Here is a 27202-nt window from a genome sequence, read left to right on the forward strand (position 1 = left end):
TTAAGGGAATCTATCATGGTGAAGGGCATTTTATTTTTTAACGTATCTGTCTTCCCTCACTGAGTTGCATTTTTCAAGGGTGGGCACCATCTCTCTACCAGTTTTTAGCATGTAGTAGATATTCAACCAAAGTTTGAATCAGTTATTAGTATACTCTGAGAGATGTAGTAACATCCTCTTTACTTCTAGGAATTCTATTCCCTGTATCAGCAGTGAAATTATTATTATTTTTCCAGTCTTTATCATCCAGACTTTGATGGATAGGCTTTTGACCACAGAAATCTTAAACTATTAACTTTCTTTCAGAAATCAGCTATTCAGAAGAGAATTGGAGAAAGCAGTATATTTAGTTGATGTCAAATGTAATTTGCTTATAAAAAAGCTAGTTTACTCCAAAGAGTTTTATTCAGAAGGGAATTAAATCGCATAGATTTTGCAGATTAATTCGATTGAGTGAACTAATGTGATGTGGGAATTATTACTGGACTCAAAATGTTGCATTTTCATTGAATAAGAATTTGATGATTGCAAAAATAATATCATTGTGTTATCAACTATTTTAGTTTTTTAGAAAATACATTTTTTAGAACACATTCCTATAATTACCAATCTGCACTATTTAAAAATTCACCCCGTCAAGTGAAAAAAAAAAATTATCAAGTCAGTAAAGACTCTGAGTGTCCCACTTTCCTTCCTTACATGCCTTAATAAATATAGTTTCATATGATTTGATTTCCCTGTGAATTGGAACTAGTCACAGTTGGTCTGACCAACTACAATTATACCTAGAACTTTAATTAAAAGGTGAAAAAAGAAAACTAGAGGTTGCAGCATTTTTGGAAAATAACTCAAGAGTAGCACCAGTCTCACTGAATAATAAGGATCGAGAATGGGGAAAGAGGGAATAAATAAGATCTTCCAATTCAGAAGAATTCTATATTCTGTAACAATGTCTTGCCAGATTGTTAATAATTATTTGTTGAAGGATTCCATATATGATAGTAGTTGAATTAGAAATGATGACTTTCTGTCACTTTTTAGGGAATGGCATAAAATGTATCACTTCCTTTCAAAAGAGATTTTTTAGTAAGAGAGGTTGTTATGGAAGTTTCCAGAGATAAAACTGGGAAGAGCTAGGTTACCTACAAGGAAGGTACCTCCCTTTCACACCACCTCTCCAAAGATTGCAGTAGTCATAGACATGTGACACTCTCCCCATTATTATTGACCCAAAAGACCATTTTGTTACGGACCCTGATTTGCCTTACCTATTTTCTAATTTCCCTTTTTTCCATACTCTCTTTTCTTTAAAATTAAAAAATTTAAATTTATTTAATTTTAAATATTACATAATGCCAGTTAAATTTCTCTTTAGGACCTTAAGCTGCTTTAAGAAAGAAAGGTGTTGTGTTATTTGGGCTCAAAAAAAGTTTGGTAAATGCTGTTTTCAAAAGAATTTTACTCAGAACTTGGAAAATTTTGCATTATGATGCTTCTGTTATGTACAAGTAATCTCATGCTTGTTTTTCAGACTGTAAAATCTATAATGATCATATTTTGAGTATGTATTTTTCAGTAGTTTTGGTTCTTGACATTATAATTTTAAAAATCTCTATTGTATGTCTAAGGCCGTGCTTAATCTAAGTGAAAGATACTATGGTGGTGAGCTACTTTGTTTTCCACATACTTCTCAATATAGTAGAGATGTTACTGAATGTACATTCCTCAGTAAGTTATTTACCTATTACCAGAATAATGTACTTTTTTTATTCTTTATTTTAGATAGGAGGAAACTGAGGCTCCAATTGGTTAGAAATTTCTCCAAATTACAAAATATGTGGTGTAGACTACACTTTCAATTTATAGCATGTTCTAGTCCAGGCAGGTCGCTATTTCTGTTAACTCTTCAAGACATTGAGTTCTCAGTGATCCTCCCTCATCCATTACTTAAAAAAAAAAAAAAAAAGAAAGAAAGAAAGTTTGTCTCTTTGTTAGTTCCTCTTTCATCATTTTATTTTTTTGAACTTCTCTGTGCTAACCTATAAAAATTTTGTTGGTCTTGTTGGCGTAAGAAACATCCAAACCTGTAGAGAATTTCTATAAGAGTTTATTTGAGCTAAACTGATGACATATGACAGGGAGCAAGCTCTCACTGACTCCCCAGAATAACGTAGTTTTAAATGGGTAAAAACTTTTAACCTAGCGAAGGTCAAATACAAGATATGTATTTTAACAGGGTAGAGTCGAATCTCATTATTAGCAGTAGTTACATTCTATAAAGGCATCATGAACACTCAATGAGCAAATTTTGAACCATTGCTCCTAGGGGGAATATAAAGTTATTTTTCTGCATACCTTTTGTCATAGCCTTTAAATCAACTGGTCAATACATAACCTTGTTTTATGTGTGTTTCTGTTTAAGGACACCTTATTTAATATATACTGTTGATTCATTACCATTGAACTCATGGCCAACACTACATAATTCGTGCCTGAACAAAGCTTATATACGTATATCTACTCCATATGGCACATCACAGCCTTCTTGCCCCTAGGAACAGACAGTACTTCAGAACTATGCTTGGGGACCATTTTAAACAGTGAAAGCACCAACAAAAAGCACAAAAATGCAAAATACCTGGTGCTAAATAGATTGGGGGAAAAAGGGGCACATAGTATAGGGGCCGAAACAAGAAGTCAATGTTACCTTTATCCACCTCAGAAGGAAACACACACGTCAGGTGGCTCACATTTTCCACTACAAAAGACCAAGATAGTACCTCAGATATTGATTTTGGGATTACAAATAGATTTTATTGAGCAGGGAAATTCACAAATACAGAATCTTCAAATAATGAGGATTGACAGGAATTGTTTTAAAGAAGCTTATGATTGAATACTTAGAATATTCAAATTGGAAATAAAGTTTCTGTTCTTTTCAGAGATGTGGGAGTTTTTGGTTACGTGGAGTCCTCCTCACGTTTGCCGTGTTCTGTTTATACAGTGGAATAAAATTGGCTGCTTTCAGTCTGTCATTTTATTTTCTCCCCCACAGGGAACAACCCATCTTCAGCACTCGTGCTCATGTCTTCCAGATTGACCCAAACACAAAGAAGAACTGGGTACCCACCAGCAAGCACGCAGTTACTGTGTCTTATTTCTATGACAGCACAAGAAATGTGTATAGGATAATCAGTTTAGATGGCTCAAAGGTAAGTTACATTTCCTGTAAGTAATCTTGCTATTTTGTTTTATACTGGATAGCATTTCAGTTTTATTTAGAGGATTTTTATCTTCATTAAAATAAAATATTGCCTTTAGAGTTTTTAAAACTTTCAAAAAAACCAAAATTGATCATTTTTAGGATAACACCATTTTTTGTCCACTAAATTACTTGGATAAACCACCTTATCTATATTGAGTTATATGTCAAAATATTCTACAAATTTGAGGTTAGTTTATTTGAAGAATAGTCATTGTATATCTGTTATATGTCAGGTCCTATGCTAGGTGCTGGGAGTATAGTGGTAAACAGAATTGACACAGTTTCTACTCTTAAAGCATATGGTCAAGTGAGGAACTAGACTTCTTTACATATAAACTTATATAGACTTGTAGGCAGTTCTGAATTCCTAAATCATATGAAATCTGTCAATATCAACATTAAAAGCTGACATCTCTTATTCTGAAGAGAAGCACATGGACAAGACATTAGTTTTTATTTGTAAGAGGGGCAGATAATGTAATGTTTAAGAGCATGATCTGCCTGGGTTCACATCTCAGCTCTACACGTACTAAGTTTTCGACTTTTGGCAAGTTACTTTACTTCTCTGAGCCTAATTGTTCTCACCTCGGTATGGGTAGTTACAAGGATTAAATGAGTTAATATCTGCAGAACACTTAGGTGAGTTCCTGATGGATAATATGCCCTCAGAAAGGAGGAATATTCCATTTTTCATCAGTGATTTTGAACAACGCACAGATAAAGAAATACCAACCATTAGTTTCTAGACATAAGTTGTGTAGAAAGATGAGGGCTCCATTCTTCTCCTTCAAGCTTCTGTGAAGCCATGAGGACTTTTCATTCTCTGATATTTTAGCAGTGCAGTGTAAGGGTTAAGAGCACTGACTCTAAGAGCTGGACTGTCTGGTTTGAATTTTTGCTCTACTAAGTACCATGTTTCCCCGAAAATAAGACCTAGTCGGACCGACAACTCTAAATGCATCTTTTGGAGCAAAAATTAATATAAGATGCGGACCAGGTATAATATAATATAATACAATACTCAGTCTTATAGTAATTTTTGCTCCAAAAGACGCATGAGAGCTGATGGTCCGGCTAGGTCTTATTTTTGGGGAAACACGGTGTTATCATTATTAATATTATAAGGCTATTAATTATATATTGCCTAGTGATTTGGCAGAATAAAAGATAATTTAATGCTCAACTTCCAGTCTTTTTTCTGTGTGTTCATTTCTCTCGTCTTAACTAGATTATGTGACCCCAGGGGCTATTTGTACTTTGTCTTGTACAGAAGTGACTAATGTATTTACTTGAATAATTGATACCCTTTTCATTTTCATTTGGAGGATTTAAAGGACTTGGGAAATACTAATAGTTGATTTCTAATTAATAGCTTTTTAAATGAATAATTTTGTCATATTTTGTAACTGTTTAGTGAAATTAATGGGTATTAAACTCTATAGTGTTATTTCTTTTCCTTGATTTGAAGCTTCACTTCTCTATAACCTGGGTTTCTGTCTTAGCCCAAACCATAGGTAAGAAGATATAGTTTTATTAGAAAGAAGAGTTAAATAGTACATAAAAATAAAGTTCAAGTGGAGTAGTCCCATGTCCCATGTAATTAAATAATCCTCATGTGTTCTCCCTTCTGAAGCAATATGAAATACTACCGCTGGCATTTCCATTTTTTATACATTTTGCCACTTATAATTATTAGGCTCCTAAATAACTCTTGTGAAAAAGTTTTTGTTTTGATTCTTTTAACAAAATCTACCCTCTGTGGCAGTTATATTTTCTATCACATTTTCCATTTTCTAGTTACTTTTCTATACTGATATTGTTAACGACTGCAGTTCCCTGCAGGAGTCATTGGGTTTTTTTGTAAGCAGTTGTGGTTTATTTGATGCAGCTAAATGAGTGTTTTTCTCCTTCCCACCCCCACTTTTGTTTCTGCACTACATGATGAGTTGAAAAGGCCTTAGGTGGCCCTGACTAGAAATGTCCATTTGTTCTCAGTGCTTTGACTGTGAGTGTAAAGTTTGCTTGAAGTTTTTCTAATCATGCTGCAGAGACATCAGCATGGCCGAGGGCCAGGATCGGGGCACTACATGATCTGTAATGACACAGCATTTCTACCTGTTTTCCTTGCAAGGAGAAGAACTTTGGGATTGAGAGACATATTTATTTTAAAGAACTAAAATTTTTCTTTTAAATGGATTCTTTGTAGCATTCTACTCAAGGAATTCTAATAAATATGTTTTTAAAGGAAAGGTTCAGAATGGAGATTAAAATGGAACTCTTAAGCAGAAACAAGTTCCATTTGAAATAGCTAAAGTTGAAGGTCAGTGACCAACAGCACATGGGTCAGTTTTGTTAGATGCCTATAAAACCTATTTATACCTTACTTTTTGAGTTATTAGGATCACGTGTTAAATGCCCTTCTGTCATGGAAAACACTCAAAGCCCAGCGCAAATGAACCCTCCTCAGGGAACAGTCAAGGACCACCAGATCTAAAGTAGTACATGCCAGTCCTTGCCTTCTAGCCTTTCCGTATCACATCCTGGTCTTAGGGTCTTCGCAGCATTTACCAGTCTCTGAAATTACATTGGTAATTATAGCTATTTATTTACTTATTCATTGACTGATTCTTCTTGCTCTAGAACGTAATCCACAATTAGGTTGCCTCTTATTGTATCTCAAGTTTATAGACTTGTGCTTGGCATTATTAGGTACTCAATAAAAAAAAGTTGAATAACCAAATGATTATTTACCACTTGTTAATATGGTAGTCCCCCTTCATCCACATCGGATACTTCCCAGACGCCCAGTGGATGCCTGAAAACACAGATAGTACTGAGCACTATACGTACTATGTTTTTTCCTATGCATACATGCACTTCACTGCTTCTCTTTGGCATGTTCAAATTGTCAGCATAATTACTCTTGTGCTTTGGGGCCATTATTAAGGAAAATTAATTATTAAGGAAAACAAGCAGTCAGATGCTGAACCGAGATGGCTACTAAGTGACGAATGCAGGTGGCATATACAATGTGGATAATGCTCGACAAAGAGGTGATTCACGTCCCGGGCAGGATGGTGACAGATTTCATCATGCTACGCACAATGGCATGCAATTTAAAACTTACGAATTGTATATTTCTGGAATTTTCCATTTAATATTTTCTGCTGTTGAACACAGGTAACTGAAACCGCAGAAAGGGAAACTGCGGATTAAGGGGCACTACTGTATATTCTTTCCCATTTAGTCTTTCATTTGATGATAACCCCGAAGTTTGAGCCATCATTCATTAGCCACATTTTACAGGATCTAAAATGACATGCTAGGAAAAGCAGCTTTTGAACTGAAGAGTAGAGAGGTATATGAATAGGAGTACATAAATTTTGCCAGGTAAAAAAAAAAAGCTTCATTGAGGATAAGAGCTCTCATAAAGCAACAGATAACATATCTACTGTCTGAGAGAAAGCAAGAGGCCACTCTCTCTTCTGTGTTATTTAGCAGGACAGGTATCAAATATTCATTATTATAATTTCATCCATACCTACATAGCTCATAAATATGTATATTGTACTGTTCACATGGTAAACAGATTTAGCTTTGTTCTAAAAATGCTTGATTTTCATTCTACATTTAATAGTTTACCAAAAAACTGCTTATAGATTTGATAATGTGCATTTTTATTATTGGAATCACTTTGTCATCTCAATTTTAGGGGCATTAGACTACTTAAAAGATTCTGTATTTTCACAGTACTAGCAGGGGGAATATGTTAATATGTTATAATAATAGTTGAAACCTATCATAGTATAGTGATAATCAAAGTTAATATTTAATAATATACTAAAATACTAGTTTTCTAAGACTGTGTGTTAAACAGAAATGATATTGATTTTCAATATCATGAATTTATACCGCTTTATGAGAAAAAAAGTGAAGTATATATATTTGGGATTTGTTTTTCCCTTGAGTAAAATAAAAAGTACGAAATGATTGAAAGTCTTTTCTGTATCATATTTCAGGTAAGTCAGCTTTAAGAAAATTCTTGATTATGGATTTTAGAAAGTTAGTGTACAAATAGAAAATTTTTTCTATTGATGTATTCATTTTTGAAAGGTTCTTTGGAGGGAGGGACCTTACTTTTAAATGAACAAGTATTATAACTAACTTACTTGCTTCTAGAGACTATCATCCAAAATTAATAGATATCGATCCTAAACGTTCAAAGGGAAGAAATTGACCACACTAAAAACTGTTTAAAATTTTTTGTGTCATAGTAAAACTTATTTTGAAATTTTTGATTGAGTGCCATTATATTTATAGTTCTAGTAGTTATCATATTTCTGTGCTGTCACTTGTAATAATACCATTTCTATTAACCATCTTTATATATTTAATGTTGTGTCTCATTAGGAATCCTAAGTTTTTATGTAACTACATAGTAGTCCTGTGTTTAAATGTCTGCTTGCTAATTTTGAGCTAGTTACTCATAATTTTTTTTTTATTTTTTAGGCAATAATCAATAGCACCATCACCCCAAACATGACATTTACTAAAACATCTCAGAAGTTTGGCCAGTGGGCCGATAGCCGGGCAAACACTGTTTATGGACTGGGATTCTCCTCTGAGCATCATCTTTCAAAAGTAAGTTAAATCATAAGATCCAAGTGAAAATCTTCATCTGAAGTCAGATGTCTTAAATATATAGTGGCAGACGGAGTATAAAATATAGAAGTATATTTGATATTCTAAGAACAACTATAGTGACTTTAGAGCAAGAAGTAAGAGATTGGATTCTACTGTCAATTGGAAAATACATTACACACATTAAAAATTGTCACCATTGATTGAGAAGGATTTGTGTGGTTAACTGTATATGACAGGAAATAAAAGGTAGGGATTATCACTTCAGAATGGACTTTTCTCAAGCCTTTGCACCCTTAGTTAGAGATAGTCTGCAAGACCTAGGCTCTTCTGAATTGTGAAAGCTCAAGCTGATAGTAATATAGATTTCATCTTTTTGACATGAGAGTAGACTCATATAAATTACTGTGTTGAGGGAAAATTTGTGCATTATTTGGATAATTACTTTGAACTTCCTGATGCAGTAAGTAAAGTGAAATTCAGTAGATACCATGAGTTCTTGGACGATACTAACCAAGTGAATTACTGTGGCCAGAAAAGCCAACAGAATACAGAGCATCACCAGGTTAAATATTGGAAATAAAAGTTGTCCTGCCTATAAGCAAAAGCCCATGCAGGGTTCATGCCAGCAGCACCATGAGTTCTATGGATGTTCCATGGAAAGAATATATAAGGAAAAGGAAGCAATCTCAGGTTACTAAGATGATTGAGGAGATGAGTATTATTCATTTTGTCCTTCAGATTTTATGTTCACCAGATTTATACTTAAAACTTCTCTGAAGCATTTAATTAAAAGGATAACCTTACATTTGAAACACTTTATATGTAATTTAGAATACACAGGATCTGATGGCTTGGAAGTTTAAATTGTTCAAGTGCAAGTTAATCAGGCTCCTGTAAATACACACTGTTCATATTTACATTAAACCTAAAGCTATTTTTTTTATAGAAATCTTTCAGATTCTTAAAAATGAGTTCTTTTAAAAAGTCTTATACTTCCGTGAATATTTATTGACTTGAAGATATTATTAGATAGTTTAGTAGTTAAGATAAGCTATTTTGTTTCCTTTTATTTTCATTGTAAACATTCTTTAACACTGTCTTTTCAAATGTTTTTTACTTTTTTTTAAAGCATTTTTAAAAAAATTTTATTGGGGAATATTGGGGAACAGTGTGTTTTTCCAGGGCCCATCAGCTCCAAGTCAAGTCGTTGTCCTTCAATCCAGTCATGGAAGGCACAGCTCAGCTCCAGGTCCAGTCACCGTTTTCAATCTTTAGTTGAAGGGGGCACAGCCCACCATCCCATGAGGGAATTGAACCGGCAACCTTGTTGTTGAGAGCTCGTGCTCTAACCAACTGAGCCATCTGGCCGCCCCATTGACAGCTTAGCAGTAGCTCACTGTCTTCAGTTTAGTTGTGAAGGACACAGCTCACTGGCCCATGTGGGAATTGAACTGGCAACCCTGTTCTTAAGAGCTCGCGCTGTAACCAACTCAGTCATCCGCCGCCCCAAATGTTTTTCCTTTTTAATATAAATTGTTGTGTAAAGCTCAATTTTAAGACTATTTTAATTTTTGCCTTGGTAATTTTAAGTCATTCTCTGTAGGATAATTAAAACAAACAAATGTTACCTGATTTGGTTTGTCTTACACCCATCTAATCTCTAAATACATTTCTTGAACTATGGTAGAGTCGTAAGTTTTAGATTCAAAGTATTTCCGCATAACAAGGACACAGCCATCTGCTTGAGCATTGCCCTTCCGTAAACAATTCCCTTCGGAAATTATATATTTATTCTAATACTTTTGCCATTATGTGGAACCTTTTTGGAACTTTTCTTTTGGAATTGCCTATTAAAAACTATAGCAAAAAATAAATAAATTTAGAACTATAATTATATTCTACCTCTGCTGAATCTCTTGACTACACAGGAACTAAATTGTGGAATAATTTCTCAAATAAACTTGCATGAAATGACTTTTGAGCCTAGGTAATTTTGACAATAAAATAAGTTTTCCATTGCATCTTTCAGATTAATGGGCAGCTGGCTAATGTAATAAAGGAATAGTTTATTAAATTCTGCCAATTATACTATCTCCTTTCATTTGATTTCTTTTCTAGAAATGGCTTTTATATTTCAAGAATTTTATTTATCTTCCTTAGAATTAGCTTTTTTCTTCCTTAAAAATTTGCTGTTGATCAATCTTTCTGGTAGTGAATCCTAGTATTTTGGGTGTGGATTGACTATTAGGAAACAAGAGCCAAGTCTAGTTTATTTATTCAGTAGACTTGGCTCCAAGAGCTTACAGTTATTTTTTTTAGGTGTTTTGGTCTAGAGATGACAAAATCATGATTTATTTTCCAAGCTGCCTTGGAGACTAATGTTGATGCTTTGAAGACTGTAGAGGACCCAAAGGAGTTTATAATTTTTTACTTAAATGAAACAAACATGTAAATATTTTGGCTTGTTTTATCATTAAAATGCATAAGTAAATCAAAGCATTTATAAGGGTTTGGAGAAGGCTCTGAAAGCAATTCTAGACAGGGCTCTGAAAGTAATTCTAGACAAAGGCCTCTCAAAATAGGGGAGAGTAGCAATATTGGAAGAAATGTGTGATCCCCTAAGGTTGATATATGAGGAAAATTCCAACTATGCTTATATTGTGATAGTACTTATTATATTTTGTTATCATGGAAACCTAAGCCTTTAAAAATTAGCGATGGTGTAAGTCTTTATGAAGTTGAGAAGAGTTTTAAATATTAACTACTTTGGAATGCTAAATTAGTGTAAGAAAAACTTTGTGTACTACAGATTACATAAAAATAAAAATGGTTTTGTTTTTATTTCATTTCCACCAACATGAATAAAACCTTTTTAGCTTTGTATTCAGATTTTTTTCGGTAAGGAGATGTTCTGTTCAATTAGAAAAGTATAACAATACAGGTTCAGTTCCCTGATCCACAAGTTGTAGGTGGGGGTGACAAGGTTTAAGACAAGACGGAAAAGTTGTAATAATGACAACTTGAATTTTGACCTGCCTCCATCTCCCCAAAGCAGGTCATAGTATCATGAGCCTTTCCTACCAAAGCTTTTCTTCCCAAGATGGAAATGAAATTAGTGTTGGCTTATGGGGTTTGAGGAGGGAACTATAATTTTATATTTTTATGACCAACTCTAATAGGTGTTTTAAGTTGCATAGAGATTTTAGACTTCTAAATTTCATTATTTTATAGCTCTAATTTGCTCTTTCTGAGAATAGTGGTAAACTAGCTTCCACTTCCGAAACAAACAGGTACTGTTTTGTGGCCATGATGTTTATAGATTCCTGTTAGTTCCTAAGAATTAGCATTTCATGTATAGTAATTTTAAAAAATTGTTAACAATATTAAAGACCTTTGTGGAGTTAATGTTATTCCTTTCTGCTGCTGTATATTGGTTGTTTAGGAATCTTTAGAAATGAAGTTTTAGTAATGTCAGTTAGTGATAATAGTAAATATTGCTCTTTGTATTGTTGAAAATAAAATGCCTTACATAATGCAAGAGTTTACATTGCAGTAAAAGTTAAAAGCATGCTCCAAATACTGAGATGTTGGATACTTAAGAGATTCAATTTTTTTCCATGATAAATAAACATAGTGGAATCTTTACTGATTCCACTCCCAACCTGTACCCCCAGCTTGGTCCTAGTAAAGTATATCTGAACAACCAAGGGGGACATAGGTAAGCTAGCTGACACCAGGTTCTAACTTAGTTCTATTGTGATGTTTTTGAATGAGATTTGTTAAAGTACTTTACAGTGTACAAATGTTTTGGTATTAGGTTTCTTTTTCCATCATTTTCATATTATACCTGTAATTGATTTGAGGGCAAGTTGCTTGTATAAGAGTCAGTGATTGAGGAAATGAAAGAAAACTAAGGTGAAAAGTGGGCATTGTGGCTTATTTTTATTTGGTTAATGTATATAGTCTTTATATATTCAGTTTGCAGAAAAGTTTCAGGAATTTAAAGAAGCTGCTCGACTAGCAAAGGAGAAATCACAAGAAAAGATGGAACTTACCAGTACACCTTCACAGGTAGGTATTTAATCTCTATTCTTATTTCTGAGCCTTGTTCATTTTAGATGGTATCCTTTATGCCAGGGTTCAATTTAACAAAACAGTGGCAAAATTAAGGTAATTTCCAAAGTAGACATAGAAATGTACCCTTCAGTTAACCTGTACTAGTGGAGAAACACTTTTTTCCTATATGCCAACGTCTACAAGAATCTGGGGGAAGATTAGCTTAGTCATTAAAACACAGATTCTTTAATGTGCATACAACTTACAAACAATCGTACCTATAGAGCATAGATTTGCCTGTTATTTGTGTTCTGTGTTCTGGGAGGATCACTGAGGAGCAGCCACTAGAGGAGAGACTCAGGAAAACAAAAGCTAATTATACTCACAGGTCCTACAAACAGGAAGGGTACACAGGGATGGCTCGGGGTGGTCAGGAGGCAGAAAGCAGGAACACAGGGATGCTGAAGAGAAAGTGTATTGGGGTTTCCACAGAAATGGTAGGGCAGCACAGGGTACATAGTTTAGGGATTGCTAGTTTGAATAATTTCTGTGGGCTCCAAACTATAGGCGTGACATCTAGTGGCCTGGTAAGTAGCCCTGGGATGATTGAGGTAGAGGAATATTGCCTCCTAGGATGGATGTGCCAGAGAGAGGAGGTATGGCTCTGGATTGATTAGTTTCCTGTCAAAGGCATGCTCCCACTTTAGCCCTTACTATCTTTAAAAATTGGCTAGCCAGAAAAGTTTTTAAGATGTCAAAACATTGTAATATACAGAAAATATAAAAATTTAACAACATAGTTTGTTCTACTTGATTTTAAAGTGTGCTTAAATCTGACAGTTGGAACATCTTAACTTTATTTTCAGCATTGAGACCCAAAGGTTAATGGTTTTATGCGAGTATCACTTTTTCCTTTGACAAATGAGTTAATACCTCTTACTTGTGCGTCATAGTCTTTCTTCAGCTGGAAATTAATTATATCTCCAATAAAGTTCATTAAATAGTTACATTTCAGTACTTTCACACAGGTTTAATGTACATAGTATGATTCATATAGAATGCCAATTCAACTTTTTTATTATTATTAAAGTTTATTGGGGTGACAATTGTTAGTAAAGTTACATAGATTTCAGGTGTACAATTCTGTAATACATCATCTATAAATCCCATTGTGTGTTCACCACCCAGAGTCAGTTCTCCTTCCATCACCATATATTGGATCCCCTTTACCCTCACCTACCACCCCCCCTCCCCCCTTACCGTCTGGTAACCACTAAACTACTGTCTGTGTCTATGAGTTTTTGTTTCTTCATTTGTTTGTCTTGTTCTTTTGTAATTATTTCAACTTTTTAATAACAGGCTTTTCTAAAATTAATTTTCATTTCAATTATCTTAAGAGTAGAGTTCAGCTTTGTGCTGACTTCTTGTCTGTAGTAATTATTTTTGAAGTATCAGGGCCTTTATGAAAAGGAAGGATCAGATGTTACAAGTGTTTCTCTGGAATAATGTCAATAGTAGTAGATTTACATAAAACTGTCTTGAGGAATGAAATAGGAATTGCCTTGGAACATTTTAGAAAACTTTTTTTGCTTTTTACCTTCCTATCCACTCTGGCATCAAACTCTATTTGGCAAACTCTACTGGTATAAAGAGTTTTGGGGTTTCTTTTTTTTAATAGGAAAGGAGAGCCCTGTTAAGTATGTTTAAAAATACATATTTCCTCATAAACTAAAGGATTGAAGCCAAAGCTTCATTACACCTCCTCTGTACTAACAGTGACTTGGAACAACATGAATGATCATTTTGAATGTTCCCTTGAATCTGTATTCCCTAAGTGCTATGATGGTGTAGTGATACTTTTAAGTATAAAAGCCTATTTAAAATTTAGAACCAGTACATGAGAACTTCAGTTCCTCAGGTGAATGATTCAAAAAGACCCTACAAAGTGTTACAAAAGGACGCTGCGGCACATTCAGTAAGAGAATACTCAAAGGACTCCTATAAAATTGTAATGGATTACACTTTGCTACTGTACTTAGTTTCTGTTTCTCTAATCATGACTTACTACTCCTTTCCACTCCTCTTTGGTGGATACCTACACCTCTTTGGTGGAGGGAATGTCTGTAAGCCTTTACTTTTATCAAAGGAATATATCGATGATGTTTATATTTGGATAATGCTATGAAATATAAGGAATAAATAAATACCTTAGTTCATCAGTATTTGAGAGCCAAACTGCACTAAGTTTATCTTTTCAAAACATTTGAAGTTTGATTGTTAATGTACAGAAACCAGAAAAATAGTGAAAAAAGAAAAAGTATTTCTTTTCATTTCTCTTTCCTCCCCTTCCCCTTTTGGTGACAGATGTCCTTAATATTTCTGTTTTAGTTTGAAATGTATGACCACTGGCCTCTCCAGTCCTATTCAGCTAGAGAGCAAAGCTTGACTTCACTGTCTTAACCCAATCTGCTACAGTAGTAACCCAAGTGTTACTACCCTTCACTGTATTACTTATATATCTAGCCCACAAATATACCATTAGAATTAGTGAATGCCTATTAATTAGTATATATATATTTTTTAGTAATATGATACTTTTTAAGTGTCATATAACTAATGTGGTTTTATAGAATAAGATACAGCAAGAACATCTTTTACGAACTCTGGAAATTTTCACTAGAATTTTCTGGATATTATTGTTTGCTGTCCAAAGTAAGGACAGTGGAATTATGCCTCTAATCCTGTTACTTTTGTCAATGGAGTATTTATCCATTTATCCATTGGGTTTACCTACTAGGTACTGGCAGTGAGAATAGAGAGAAGGGAATAGACATAACAATGGTGAAATTGACTGAATTTGGAGGAAATGGTAAGGGTAAATAAAGGAGGGTGGTAAGTGAGGAATTAGATATTTTAGAAACTTCTATACTTGGTTTGTAGCATGAACTTCAGAAAAAGATTTCCACTTCAAATATTGAAGTTGTATCCTAATGGGGCATCCAATTAGATATGTCCTGTGGGTAGTTAGAAATTTGAAATTGGAGCTAAGTCTCATGAGCCATCAACAAACATATGGTAGTCAAAGCTGTAGGTGAGAATAACATCCAGAAAGAAATAGAATGAAAAGGGAGGAGAAACAAGAATCAAAATTATCACTTAAAGATTGTTATTTAAGAAATTTGAGGGAGCTCTAGGGAAAGACACTAAGTAGAAGTAGGAAATGAAACAGCAGAAGTCAAGAGACTTCTTCCTGCAAATTTTAAATTCTAGGATATGATGTGGCAATGTCAGAGTACCAATAATGAGATTTAGGATTTTCAACAGAATAAAATGGAGTTTACTGTAATTATAGGTGGACTGCTGGTGAAGGAAGGGCAATGTGAAATAGTTTTAGAATGAAAGAAAGCAGGTGACTTTGGGCTATTTGTGACCAAACTGTTTGGTAGAGAGACTATAAGGTAACACATATTTGTTTCTCCTTTATGTGTAATCTCAGGAGGATGTGGAGCTAACAAAATGTTTTTTTTCTAGAATGTATGTGTAGGAGTGACTTAAATATGTTTTTAAATGTAAGGAAGGAGTCAGTGAAGGAAAAAGAAGAATAGAAGGAAGGGATCATTGATGGAGCATTATGCAAGAGATAATGTGAGGGGGGAGAATGGAAGCAAATTAGCCACTTTATCTGAGTCAGGAGGGAAGGATAAAAATGGACTCAGATAAAGATAGGAGAGTGATTGAGGAAGTCTATGCCAGTTTGTTTCTGTTTTCTCTGTGAAGAAAGAATTAGATCATTCCCTGAGAGGAAGGACAACTGAAGAGAGAAAGAAGGCCTGAACGTGGTGTGGAATAGCGGTTAGGTAAAGGAAAAACAAAGTTAAGTGGGAGTAAGTAAATTAAAGATTACTTGGCATTTCAAGAGCATAATTAAAGTCAGAGCTCAAAGCTATCTTCATAGCACTAATTAGCATATTTAACAGTATTTTCTTGCCTAGCTCTTGGTAGTTTGGGGACATAAGAATGGGGAATGACAGTTCAGTCGATGTGAAATTGGAAATTGACAAGATAGGTAATATAAAGGGTAAAAGAAGCCCGGAAATTGGAATGATGCTGGTGAGAGTATAAATTAGGTGATTGGCTTTCTGGTGTTGAGACTGGTTGAGCCTGGTGAAGTAGTGTAGTATCAGAGGGCCAAGAGATTATAAGTTAAGGTTGAAGAGCAGGTGGAAAAAGAGTGGGTTAGGTTGAGAGGACAGGAAGTTGTACAGTACAAGGCCTCTTTACCTTGGAATCAAAACCAGTAGTTGATGAGTTAATCCCAAAAGTCAGTTAATACGAAGAATTTTTTAAAAGATTCTTTTAAATTTATAAATTAAAATTCAATAACATTAAGTTTTATTTATTCATCAATATTTTGATTTAAAGCTGAAGTCTTTTAATATGACTCTGTTTATTGAAATTCCATGTCATCTGTTTTATATAAATCACACTGGTAATTAATTTTCTGTAATTTCCTGGGTATTTTTCTGTAAGTAGAGCTAACCCTTAACACTTGCAAAGAAATCTGGGTGTTGTATTAGTAGATTTTTATGTCATTTTTCTGATATTATATGATATAATATGTGTTATAGAATAGTATATATACCTATTTCAGTTGTGTATTTGATTTTTCGTATGGTTATCAGAAATGGGATTTCAGAGACAGGGGCTCTGGCTGGTGAGCAGGTGTAGGGAATGATGGAATGATTTATGACAGTAGACGTTTGATCTTGGCCTCATCTTCCTTAATGTATCCTGTTGCTCTTCTTCTGTCTCTCTTTCCTAGCATTTCTTTCCATTTCCATAGCCAGGGGAACTCAAAATCATTAGTTCCTCCCCTAGTTTTTCTCGTCAGTGCCTCTGCTCAGAAATGAGTGATGCTCTCATCTTCACTTAAATATAAAAGACTGAAATAGAATGAGTCTTCCATGATTGTTTATTAAATTATACAGAAAAGGGCCTGTTTTACTTAAGCTAAAAAGGATGAAACTAATAGGAATTTTAATTTTAGGCTTTATTGGCATTAAATGGAAGGTATTGGTTGTATTTGGTCTAGTGGGGAATAATAATACTGCCACATCCCTCCCACCTCCACCCCGCTCCCCTTCTGCTATACAGCACATACCTGAAGGCCTGGCCTGGAGTGAGGGCCAAGGTCGTCTTCATGTGATTGACAATATCATATGTCTTCTTCATGTGATTCAGAATATTTCTGGTTTTTTTTTTTGGGGGGGGGCTTTCTTGCTACTTAATAAATCTATAGGAAGAGAGCATTCTTAAGATGCCGTACTTCCTGAATCTTCTGTCTGTGTTCAAGCTCCTTTTCAGTAATATGGTCACATCTGTTTTGGCTTCCTTGATATGCTCTCAGATTTTAATATACAAAAATATGTGTTTTTTTTCATTTGACTGTAATTTTTCTTTTTCAGATTATTTGTTTTGGAATGGGGTGTGGGGGGAGTTTCCCAGAAACAAAGTGAGATGTGAGTGGTTTTATTTCTCAAAATAAGGTGGTAAAAATGATAGAAAGTTGTTAAATTTCAGTTTTACTTATATTTTATATTTTACTTTTTTCTGATCAACTTGGTTGTATGTGTATATACATATACATATACACATATATATCAAAGATATTATTTGATAATTTTTTCCCTTAAACATTTACAATAGAAATGGCTAGGCATATTAATTTAGGAATCTCTTTCTAAAGAGAAATTGTCCTTCTTTTTCTAGTTTGTAGTCTAATATACCTCCAAGTTTTTTATTTTAATGTTTGATTTAGAGATATAAAATGTTGGTTTTATAGAAGGTGTACTCTTTTTAAGGAATAACTGAAGGTGAATGTTTAGGAAATTGTACAAAATTTAGATTATAAAAGAAGTTTCGATTATATAGATGTTTGGAATATGTTAAATAAAACAAGTTTCACCATGTTATTTTTAGCATATATAAAATTTCTAGGTTTTACAGAATGCTTTTGGCTACCTGTGGAATAGTTGGAGGGCAAGAATGTTTCATTTTCCTTTTATGCCCTCCTGTACTGTTGAAACTTATTCTTGTTCCATGAGCAATTTTTTTTTTTTTTTAAGCCTACTTTTAAAAACCATGTTTTGGGCTTTTTTTCGTTTTAGATATAATAATCTAGGGTGATTAAATATGCCTTTTGTTAAATATAGCTAATATTCAAGTTTTCTGGAGAAAAGCTTTCAGTGTTGAGAAGCTGGAATGGTCAGCCTCTATCCCTTGTTTCCTAACCCTCTTTTCCTTTAACTTGCCTCTGAGAACAGTCTTCCTACTTCAGTAACTTTGTTTCTAGCCTCCCCAAGACACATGCCTCAAAACCCTCCCAATTTTCCCCCAGAAGGTAGTAAGAACCAGAAATCAAACTACTACTTGTCTTCCTCCCTCTCTTTTATTTATTTTATTTTTTATTTAATTTTGTTGTTGTTGTGTGTGTTTTTTAATTAGTTTCAGGTGTACAAAACAATGTAATAAACATTTATCCTTTATATCCCTCACACAGTGATAACTCGCTCCCCCATCTACTACGCCTCTGACATCGCATGCAGCCATTCATTTCCACTGTCTCTATTCCTAATGCTGAACTCCACTTCTTGTAACTATATATATATATATATATATATATATATAATTGTAGTTGACATTCATTATTGTTCAGCTTCAGCTTCAGGTGTACAATGCAGTGATCAGGCATCTACATCATCCCTGAGGTGGTCTCCCTAATGGGACAAGTGTCCATCGGCTACCCTACAAAATCTTTACATTATTGATTCCTCCCTCTCTTTTAATCCTAATCTACTTTTGTTCCTCACACTCTTGTCAACCGTTTCAAGCAAATTCCTAAGTGAATCCTTAATTGCTAATGCTGGTTATGTCTTTTTAGGAGAGCCAACTAATTTGTTTCTGTTATCATTTCCACTGAATCAGATCTTGGCCAACTTACTGCTTAGATGGGATAGTCAACCTTGATTATTTTAGTTTGGTTTGGCCTTGCTTGGAGAAAAATAGTCCTGATTTATTGAAACCAAAGATGATAACATGATTTCTAATTGGCTGCTTAAATTTTTTTCTGGCTAATTGATATGGTTCATAATTGACCTAGTAGTAGTCCCTTTGGGTATTGTTCCCGTTATTCACTGAGCAGGATTTGACTTTGTAGTAAAACAATTTTATGTTGTCACATTATACTATAAACTTTATTCATGCATTAACTATTAGTTAATGGAAACAAAGAGGATTTAGGAGAAAGATTTAATAAGAATAAAATTAAAGGTCAAAATAAAGATTCCATTAATAATTGAAAATATTGTTAAGAGAGAGTTGCCTTTTGATCTTTGATAGCTTACATAATTTATAGCATTATAATACTATTAGTAAAAATATTTAAATGTGAAATAAAATATATACAGCATTATAAAACCAGAAGCCCCCCAAAAGAAAGTCTCACCACATTTGTATGTTCCATTTTTCTTTCTAGTACTTCTTCATAACCTAGATATAGCCTTATATGTTCATATATTTTCTAATTATAAGCATTTGTCTGTATTACACATATCTTTTTTGTTTGTATTTGAGGAAATCTTGTATTCTAATCATACCTAACCAGCTGTTGGACACTGATGTTTTCATTTTGTTCCCTAACATAGCCTAATATTTCAGTTGTGAAGTTTTATTGCCTAGTGATAACACAGGGTCTACCAAGCTGCTCTTTAACTATCTGGTGCTAAGATCTCTCCTGGTTAACGGTTTGTCAAATGATCCCTAATTTTGAATTCTAATATCAAATTTGGATAATATGATAATGGCAGTTGCAAGAATTAGTGTCAGCTTTAGCTTTATTTTGAATTCCATTTATTTTCCAGAGGGATAAATTAAATTTGCCTAATAGGCAAATCTTAATTAAAAGTAGAAATAAGATGAAATTTTGTGAAAAAACAATTCCATTATGAGTAGCAGGCAAGAAAAGCCAAAATACACTAACATCATTATGTATGTTAATAGAGGTATTTCTGGTTGCTTTTAAAAATAACTCTAGGAATTGTAAAGTAGGACAAATAAAAAAATTAAAATTTGTTGAAGATTTCCCTTTCGCCTTTCTACCCTCCTGAATAAAATCACATCTTGTTGCATTTTTGTGCCGTCTTCTTTTACTTCTCAAGTAATTCCTTGGATATCTTTTATTCTAGAACCAATTAGTTGCTTATATAAACCCACCAAGTTTTTCAGTTCTTTGAAACTCCCCTGTTTCCCCAAAAATAAGACCTAGCCGGACAATCAGCTCTAATGCATCTTTTGGAGCAAAAACTGATATAAGACCTGGAATTATTATATTATATATATTATATTATATTATACTGGGTATTATATTATACTGGGTATTATATTATATTATATTATATTATATTATATTTATTATATTATATTATATGCGGTCTTATAGTAAAATAAGACTGGGTCTTATATTAATTTTTGCTCCAAAAGATGCATTAGAGCTGATTGTCCAGCTAGATCTTATTTTCGAGGAAACACAGTATTAGGTTGGAGCAAAAGTAATTGTGGTTTAAAAAGTAAAAATAATTGCAAAAACCATAATTACTTTTGTACCAACCTAATACATTTCTAAATTGTGTTACGTTTCAGATAGTTTTCTTATGAGTTGTTTTGCTTTTAAAATTATTTCTCCTTCAGATTTTAATTTTTTAAGTCTTTGACTCAAATTTGAATTGAAATATGGTTCATGCGTCAGCATATATCAGAGTCAGTTCTAACTTTAAGATGATCTTGTGTATTTTAACAGAAATGTAATACTTTCTTATCCTACCCTCCCCCCTTGTTTTTAAGGAATCAGCAGGCGGGGATCTTCAGTCTCCTTTAACACCAGAAAGTATCAATGGGACAGACGACGAAAGAACACCTGATGTGACACAGAACTCAGAGCCAAGGGCTGAACCAACTCAGAATGCATTGCCATTTTCACATAGGTACACATTCAATTCAAGCATCATGATTAAGTAAAATGTGTAAAAAAGTTATTTGGGTTTCAGATACATCTTGTGAAGTTACAACCTTGAGTGAAAATTCCAGGTCAGACTTTTATGTTTTGTTTTTTAACTCTTTCTGCCAACCTCAGAAAAGTTTTAATAATTTATAGTTGCCTAGTTGGACTGGGGTGAACATTTCCATTATTAATGTAGAAAAAGGGCTACTGAGCTAATTACAATACAAATCGTTTTTCAGTGAAACAGTATGCGTATTGTACTTCGATTTTTAACAGAGCCCCTAGAAGGCCTCCTTTGTTAACCTGGTTTGCATTTTCATGTATGTTCTTGAGGGTTATAATTTTTTTTTTAATAGACTTCCTCCTACTTTCTATTAGAGGTGATCTAACTGTGTGATTTCACAGAAGGAAGCAAGTTGTTGAGGTAACTTCTAGAATGAACCTGTTAATGATGATGTCAAAATTATTTTTGCACACCAACAGAAAATAAATCTTCACATGCTTCTGAATTTTAAAAGAATTTGATACTTTAAAAAGATACAATTTATCCTAAATGTGGTCCAAACCAGTTACATTAATTATTGGCCATACTATGGTGTTTTTAGGATGTAAGGAGGTCTATGAAACTGCAGTATTGCAAATATAAACAAATACTAATCAGGCATTGTCTTAAAGTTAATTTTTATCTTTCTTTGGAAACTTTTGACTAGATACTTTTAGTTGAAATTAAGAAAATAGTTTCCCTTTGTTGTGCACCGATTTTTGGGACCAGTGTTTAAAAAAATCAAATTCTTTAGCATATTCAGAAGATTATGAAGTGAGATATTCCAAACTTTTTTTTATTAGAATTCTAATTTTAATTGAATTTATTGAGTATTAGGGACATAGAATTAAGCATATTAGAGACTAACATTGCGGGACCTCATGGTCAGGCTGAGAAAGAAGAAATTAGTTAAGGTGTTTTTTTTGTTTGTTTGTTTTTAGTAATGAATGGTAAAAACTGTTTTACAGTGAAGCTATTCAAATTTGTTTCTAAAACTGCTAATATTTGCATTAACAGTAGGCATATCTTGGAATTATCATGGAGATCATGATTTAACTATTGCAGTATGAGCATATTCTCTTTTCTGTAGTCGTAAAAATGACTGAACACATGAAAAGTTTTAGTTCCTCTGATCTGAAGTCTATATGATTTGTAAAACATATGGGTTTTTACAATAAGCAATTAAAATTAAAGAGCTATGTGATTAGTGTGCAATTTATGTTGAAGGAGGAAAAATATCCTTCCTATGAAATTATATTTAACATATCCATTTAATAAATAGACTTAACTGCACTGAACATAATTATAAAATTGATTTATTTGGCTGACACTTGCGTCAGATGCTTTGAATAGTGTTGCATTTAGAAACAAGAACTTCTGTGTCTTAATATTTGTAAAAACTATTTCTAGTTTACTTTATGGGCCAAAAGTTTTCTAAGTGTTTATTCCTTTGCTAATCCTTAGTATTTGAAGTTACTAACTGGGATTGGTTGTTATCTGTTGATTTTCTCCATTTCTGGGAGTTTAATAGGAGTTATTTGATTTGAAGATAGAGCTTCTTTGACTACTAGAATCTATAGATTAGCCATGGAGATGTTTGAGTTCTGAAAATAAGACCTATCAGGTGAATTTAAGCTTTTAATTATGTTAAAGGCATTACATAATCTTATAGGTTTCTATTATTGTAAAACTGTCTAGCTATAGGATTTTAGAAGACTTACTCTCTGACCTTGGTTTGATTTCTGCCTGCAATAGAAGATGGTGTATTTTGCAGCTAATGTTAGAATCCCAAAATATCACAGTTAGAAGAGACCTGAGAGATGGTGTAATCCAGGATTTTCTAAATGGTGGTAATTTGAAATTAATTTAGGTTATTCGTGGCATTCTGAAAAGTGAAATATAATAAAACCAAATAGGAAACATCAGAGTAAAACTCACAATAAGAGTAGAAACTTTATTTCAGTAATGTACCTATTTATGTGTGGGCTGGATGATAGTGCTAACTGTCAAAGTTTGAAAACATGTGCCTTTACACATGAGACTAAATCCCAGAGGTTAGGTGAGTTGTCCTAGGTCACACAGGTCTTTTCTAAAAATTTGAGGACTGTAGCTCAGCCTTTTTGACCCTAGTGTGTCCTATTGCCAGTTAGTTAACTGTGCTAAATTTTAGTCAAGTCCCCAACACTAGCACATTGTTGTGTCAGGAAGTTAATAACTGTTCCTATCCTAGGATACATGTATAGAGGTAAGGGCAAGGGTTGCCATGAATTAGAGACAGAAAGAATATTAAAATAATTTTTATTTAAATCTGAAACTCGTGTTTAAACTTGACACACCATTCTTTTTCTTGTGGCAAAGGAAGACAGAGGAAATCTGTTTTAAGGCTTAGACCATTTGTCTTTCTTCCTTAGTGCTTTTTTTAAAAAAACTTTATTTTTCAATTACGGTTGACATTCAATATTGTATTTGTTTCAGGTGAGCAGCATAGTAGTTAGATGTTTATATAATTTATGAAGTGATCATCCCGATAAGTCTAGTACCTACCTGACACCATACATAGTTATGACAATGTTGTTGACTATATTCCCTACTTAGTACTTATTTTAACAGAAAAGAATGAATAACAAAAACAATATTTTGCCAATGTTTCTCTGTTATGGTTGATACCATTTTACTGCTCAATAAGGAACATGCTGTGTTTCCCTGAAAATAAGACATAGCTGGACCATCAGCTCTAGTGCGTCTTTTGGAGCAAAAATTAATATAAGACCCGGTCTCATTTTACTACAATATAAGATCAAGTCTGATGTGGTATGATATGATATGATATGATATGATATGATATGATATGATATGATATGATATGATATGTAATACATATAAGAAATTCCAGACATGTAATTCATCCACAAATTTTTTTTAAATTACTTTTGAACTATTTTTATTTTTTTAAGGAACAAAAGAAGTTTATTGTGAGGTGATCCACTCCACAGGCAGAGTAGAGGCTGCCCTTGGGCAAGAGACAGCCTAAAATTATTTTGAACTTTTAAAAAACATACTAGGCTAATGCAACTTTTTGTATTCTATCTAACTTAGTGGCATTATAGGGTTACTTGAATTATTTACTCTTTCTTTGACTTTTAATTATACTGCATAACTAAATTAAAAAATGGGCTGCTCAATACTCCTTAGTCCAGTGCTATAGTACTGTTTTATGTCCGTGTCATAAACTATGCAAAAAACATTCTCATGGAATAAGTTTCAATACATTAACACTTTTTTATTGTATTTAAATACTTTTTAAAATTTAGGGATATGTAAAAGAGGGATGAAAATGTAACTCATTTCTTTGGGGAAATGGTATTAAATTTTATCCAAATGGCATTTTTTCTTAAAAAGTTATTTTTTAACTTAAATATCCTTTTGGGACTGAGCAGGCACATACTCTGACTCACTGAAGTGTTCAGGCATCCTTTGAGACCGTAGTCTTAGATTAACTACATACTAAATAAAGTAGCTATATAATAATAGACTAGCATATATATACAGGGGAAGATTTTATTCTCTCATTCCAGGGAATATTATTTGCTTCATAGCATCAACTGTATGGAATTCTGAAATTTACTTGTTATTTCTTAATAATAATAGATCTTAGGATTTTTTTTTTAAAGATTTTAAGCTATTTAAATACTCCTGGAAATTGTTTATTTTATACTATCCCAATGCTGTTAGAATATAATACTGACATATAATATTTAAAACTAAAACTTTAATTTTGTTCATTGCACATTTATTATCCTAATATATTGATAAATAACTGCTGCTATGTGTTTGAGAGTTCAGAACAGATATATAGACATTAGTAGTAGCTCACGAAGCTATTTTTGTGCTGATAAATTTTGGTAACAGTTGGATTCTGTTAATGGAAAATAGGCTTTTTAAAGCACTGATTATTTTAAATTCTTCTAATGTTTAAATAATGCATTCTTATGGTGCTGCTAGAATTTATGCATTTCGGGGGTACTGCATGTATCTTTTATTCTGTTAAAAGAGATTTTTCTGTCACTTCATGTGTTTCCAACAGATATTCATTAAAGCATGTATGCAGACACGTTGCTCTTTAGTATATTGATTTTTGTTTTAAATCAGTATAACGACAATTTTATCAAAAGTTATGAAATCTGGGTGGGTTCATTCCATTTGTAGTAGTAAATTAATTTCTTCATTATTGGAGTTTCAGAAAGCTACTACTTTAAAACTGTGATTAGGGATTTTTATACAACTTCAAAAACTAAATTTCATTGGGAATTTTTCACACCATTTTAGTTACATGTTAAAATAAAAAAAAATAGTGCTTTATCTTGAATCAAATACAGTTTGTACCTACTTGAAAGATGATACAAACAGGAAAAGAGTGAATGACTGTTAAGATTTCTATACTCTCCACAGCTATGCCATCTGTCTCTTTTTTATGAATAATAAAGAATTATAGTTATGAAGTAAAACAAATAATTTCTGCAGGTAACTTTTGTTTTGATAAATCTTTGTAAAGCTGGGACTTGTTTTCACAAGAAGTGCTTTGTCACTGATATAATTGCAGATGAAAAAATGTAAGTTGTTGGATTCCCCTTATTGTTGCAGTTACAATTGACTTAAATATTGTTATTCTTCCATCATTAAACCTCATCAGTTAGATAAGGTTTTCAAACGTTAATTTGAAGTCCAAGACAGTTTGTGAGAGATTGCAATGTAACAATTTGGAGATGTATAATTTCCTTTACCATAGTTATGAACAGATAGCATTTTATAAGAAGTGCTACGGTAATTTGGTAATATGTCCCCTTCTGCATTCTCTGGAAAGTGAAAAGCAGTTCATATATTTTTGAATAAAATGCAATAAAAAATAGTTTAGTGACCCAAGAGGGTTTACCTTTCTAAATAAGTAAACTTAAATTTTCTATCTTGAATTTTTTAAGAACTAACCTTTGTTCTTTTCTAATGTTTTGAAAAGATTTTGAAGAAAATGTAAAAATTTGCTGAAACTTTTTTTTTAGGCACTGTAACTTAATATAGATTATTTGCAAAAAGAAAAATACTATTCATTTGATATGAAGGCATTACTAACCCACCCCCCGTAGAGATTAGCCCCTTCCCCTTCTCCTCCTTATCATTGTAATTCATGGCAAAGAATGCTCAGCAGTCCATCTCTAGTGATTAAGGTTTCTCTAACCAGCTGGAGTTAGAGGTGTGGACATTCACAACGGGACAGATTGACCTTAGATTGATTATGAACTCTTCCCTAAAGAGGGCTTTTAAAAATTCCTTTTTTTTTTCCATTTCTGTTCTTAGGAGACCATAATAGGGATTCCATTGGAAGGGAAGCTTGTGATGTGTACAATTCTGTTCTAGGACTTAGGGAAAAATGTTGTTTTTTTTGGATTTGGCTTTCCATTTTTCCTCTTATTAGCGTAGTAAGGGACTAGTGAATGTAGGCAGAGGCCAGGGCCAAGCAAGGCACATAAATGTATGAAATGTGTGGTGTATGTGACAGTAAGGAATTGTGATGTCTGTGGTAAAGTGGAGTGTGTGAGTTTCACTTGAAGATACCGAAGGTTTTTAAAAATAAGTCTAAACAGAGGGATTGGGACTAGATGATCCAATCTGATTTCTAGTTTAGACTTTCAAAAGGAATCTTTCTGATTTACATATGGTTTAGCCCAGGTTAAGGATTTTGAGCAATTCCCAGCTAGTAATATCCATTGTCGTAATACTCTTATAAACTCTTGGTGGAGGTATTTTGGAGGATAAAATTTTCAGCTCTGGAATACTGGATATTTTCTTTTTGGTGACATATTACTGGGACAGGTGTTACTAATTTTCTCAAACACAAAAATCTGACCATGTCACTTTCCTCCTTAACATATTTCAGTGGCGTGGTGTATGTACACCAATCCGTGGGCACTCGGTGATGCGTGCCCAGCCTCATCACTGTGCTCCTGTAGCACTTGCTCCAGATTGATTGTGCTCTGCATACAATCAAGCAACCTTGCTATTATTGTCTTCTGCAAGTCTTTGCTCCCTTGTCTTTGGAATGTTCTCCCTTCACTTTGCAATATCTGATTCTCTCTCTCTCTCTCTC

General features: G+C 33.3%; 1 protein-coding gene across 1 annotated transcript in view; it reads left to right on the forward strand.

Moving 5' to 3' along the window:
* The window catches only part of HOMER1 (homer scaffold protein 1), a 107779-nt gene that overhangs the window by 37321 nt on the left and 43256 nt on the right, over positions 1-27202 (forward strand). The window contains exons 2-5 of the mRNA XM_081054524.1: positions 3056-3212; positions 7775-7906; positions 11888-11980; positions 20864-21003. Of these exons, the coding sequence (XP_080910650.1) occupies positions 3056-3212; positions 7775-7906; positions 11888-11980; positions 20864-21003 (522 nt within the window). The remainder of the gene's footprint in view (positions 1-3055; positions 3213-7774; positions 7907-11887; positions 11981-20863; positions 21004-27202) is intronic.

Source organism: Rhinolophus hipposideros, assembly GCF_964194185.1.
Source record: "Rhinolophus hipposideros genome assembly, chromosome: 7".
Classification (NCBI taxonomy): domain Eukaryota; kingdom Metazoa; phylum Chordata; class Mammalia; order Chiroptera; family Rhinolophidae; genus Rhinolophus; species Rhinolophus hipposideros.